The sequence below is a fragment of the Zea mays genome, chromosome 4 (genome assembly GCF_902167145.1).
Source record: "Zea mays cultivar B73 chromosome 4, Zm-B73-REFERENCE-NAM-5.0, whole genome shotgun sequence".
NCBI classification, from domain to species: Eukaryota; Viridiplantae; Streptophyta; class Magnoliopsida; order Poales; family Poaceae; genus Zea; species Zea mays.
The window spans coordinates 219,070,278-219,073,383 of record NC_050099.1 but is presented as its reverse complement, the minus strand read 5'-3'; the positions used below and the strand labels follow the sequence as shown (position 1 = coordinate 219,073,383).

Below are 3,106 nucleotides of genomic sequence, written 5' to 3'. Positions count from 1 at the left end.
CTGCTTTCTGGGCCTTTTGCTGTTTTGGCGTAGCCCACCTGACACTTCTCTAGATTCACTGGTGTGCCCAACATTCTAGTTCGAGCATCAATGACGTATGTTGTTTTCTATGCGATATTGATATAATTTGTGCGATATCGCTATCGCTAAAAAAGATTAGATTAGTCTACGATTGTCGACACATTTGTCTAACATTAAAAATTCTGTATTGACTCTATATAAATAATTTGTGCGATATTGATAATATTTATCATACGAATTTTACATATCACAGTGATGTTTGTTGTTCTATTTCTATGTTTCATACAAATTTTTTACTCCGGTCGCAACGGGCATATATATATAGTATATATATAATATCGTTTTCGCATTGCCGTTGGAATGGTCCATTCCTAGTTATGGACTGGTAGCCAAGCTCTCCAACCAGACCTCGTCGGAGACTTGGGCATCCTTATCGTTGTTACGGTGCCACGTCCATACTGCTCTCCTGTTGTCGATAATCCTCAGCCGCCCGTACCCAAAGCTTGGCTCCCGGAACAGCGACAGGTGCGCCAACTCATGGCCACTCATGAATCTTCAGAACACAAGGAAATTAACTGTTAGTGTTCGTCAACACGACTCAGATGAATTAAATCTGAGAGGAAATCATGCTGTCTGAATGATACTTCTCAGCTTTGTTGTTGCCTGCATCACCAATGGTGATGTACATCGGACCCTGGCTGTTGGCCTTCTTGTCATAAACTCTGGCCTGTGACGAGTAACAAACAATACATGAATAACGACGAGCAGAGCTTAAGCCTTGACGACTCAAATGAAATGATACTACTACTAGCTAAATGTAATGTACTCACAAAGCGCTCATAGGCATGGGTGTGACAGGCGAAGACGACATCCACGCGTGCCTCATAGAGCAGGCTCTCCATGTCCCTGCGCATGGCCTCCGCCTCGCCCTGGTGCGCCCGGTTGGTGTTGTACCACGGCACGTGCATGAGCACCAGCAGCCACGGCGTCCTGCGCCGGTCCACCGCCGCAAGGTCCCTCCGCAGCCACGCGTGCTGCTCCGACCACCCCTCCTCGAGGTCGGCGTAGGAGCCCAGCATGACGACGTGCACCGCGCCGCCGGACGCGTCGAAGGAGTAGTAGAGGTTGGAGCGCGAGCCGCTCTCCTCGTGCGGCATGCGCCACCGCGCGTTGTACGCCACGAAGCGCCGCACCGTGCCGAGCTCGCGCAGCGTCTCCTTCTCGTGGTTCCCCTCAGTCACCATCCACGGCCGCGCGCTCGCCAGCGGCTGCACCAGCCTCCCCCACGAGTCCCAGAGCACCTGCTGGCGGTCCGCGTACGAGAGGTCTCCGGGAAGCAGCATCATGTCGTGGTCCGCGGCGCCGATTTGGGACAGCGTCGACGCCGCCCACTCCGTCTGCCCCACGTCACCTGCAGTAATATCGTTCTGTCACCGACTGACTCTATAGGCTTGGCAATGCACTTGCGACGCTACAGAAAGGACGACCATCACCAATGACGACGAAATCGATGGGCAGAGTGGCCGGAGGTGCCCGGAAACTGAACTCGTCGCCGGCACTTCCGCACCTGTAGTAGTAAGTCGTGCTCGGCTCTAGCGGGCCGATGGTGACGTGGTGTATGGCGCCCGATGTGTATGACAAGAACTGGTACGTGGCCTGGTAGCCCGTCTCGGAGGCGTCGTACTGTCCCGGAGATGTCCCGTAGTCCACCACGGACGGCGCGCTGCGGTCGTCGGTGATCCAAGTAATTCGGATGTGGTGCGCTCCCACCGCCGAGATGTGCACCTGCCGGGATCGGAGAAGACGACAGCTTATACCACAGCATCCAGGCCGGCAGGGACAACGTATACGATCGACTCTGGCTGCGCAACATGCCAATCGAAGCTGGCACCTGTTGAGGATGGGATGCCGGCTTGTCGTGCGCCATGAGCGCCAGCGGCCGTTGAGGCGGCCGGACGTACTCGTCGGCATGGACGGACGGCGTCATCTGGGGCTCAGGTCGTGAGCAATGCAAAAGCAGTGCCTCGCTCGAAGTTGCTGCAGCTCGTGTAGAAGGTTCCCAAATGACCGGGCGGACACCATCTTATAATACACTGATGACTTGCAAGATACGAAATCAGCACATGGGACTTGGGCTCCTTCGTTCTTCGTTCCTAATAATATTGTAAGGAAACTGGTTTGACCGCGTTAACCAAGGCGACGGAGACAAATGAATGCGCGTCTTAGCAAGTCAAAGTTTAGTGGCAGATGCTTGTATGTGTTTGGAAGTCATATAATACGAAGTTGTATTTGGTGTAAAGTGATTTTTTTGTTCTGTAGCAAACAATACCAATCTCTGTTGATCTTCCTAGATCCCACACCACACTTGCCAATCAACCTTATGCTAGTTGCAATATAATATAAATAAATTATCCATCACCTTCTATCAACTTAAACTTTTAGGTTAAAGAATGCAACTTAATATGATATCAGAGTCAGAAGTCATGAATTCGAATCCTAGTTAGTGCAATTAAATATAATAATTGTTGTTTGCTCCTATTTCACGTCACACACCCAAAAAAGGCTCAATATAGGGCGGTGTGTTGGAATATATAATATAAATGAATTGCCCACCACCTACTATCAGTTTAAGTTTTTTGGCTTAAACTGTTTGGTGCATACAACTTAATAATACTCGGTCGTCAAATAAAGAAATAAAAAAAATAAAATCCGTCTTGCCTCAGGGTGTCATTCCTAAACATGGAAAGGTGGGTACATGACAATTTTTTCTCCCATCGTAATATTGTCAAGTATGTTATCTATCTTTTTAGAGTAAAGCGTATATCTCTGTTCGGTTCTCAGAAAGGTCCAAAAAAGAGCAAAACAGATCTGGTAAGAAGTATTTTCGTTTTTCCTCCTCGTCTCATCTCATGTTGCTATGACTCACATGTCGGCTTGCATTGCACTGGCGACGTGAGCCACTTAGGCTATTCACAATGGAGGTTTTATGGAGTGTTTCATATATTAATTAGCCTGTCACGTCAGCTATTTTGATGACATGTCACATCATTTAAGAAGGAAGAGTTTTATGGAGTTTCATGAGGAT

At 49.0% G+C, this 3,106-nt stretch overlaps 1 protein-coding gene across 2 annotated transcripts; it reads right to left on the bottom strand.

The window, feature by feature from the left end:
- Positions 1 to 212: 212 nt before the first annotated feature.
- On the bottom strand, positions 213 to 2,055 carry LOC103655911 (purple acid phosphatase 22). 2 transcript variants are annotated; one of them, XM_008682585.3, is made up of 5 exons: positions 1,913 to 2,055; positions 1,515 to 1,806; positions 852 to 1,432; positions 666 to 748; positions 213 to 574 (listed from the first exon to the last, which is right to left on the bottom strand). In XM_008682585.3, the coding sequence occupies exons 1-5, from the start codon at positions 2,006 to 2,008 to the stop codon at positions 397 to 399; spliced, it is 1,230 nt and encodes a 409-aa protein (XP_008680807.1). In that variant the 5' UTR covers positions 2,009 to 2,055; the 3' UTR covers positions 213 to 396. The 2 variants fall into 2 exon arrangements, with proteins under 2 accessions (XP_008680807.1, XP_020407532.1); XM_020551943.2 differs by having other exon boundaries at positions 1,515 to 2,055.
- Positions 2,056 to 3,106: the final 1,051 nt, after the last annotated feature.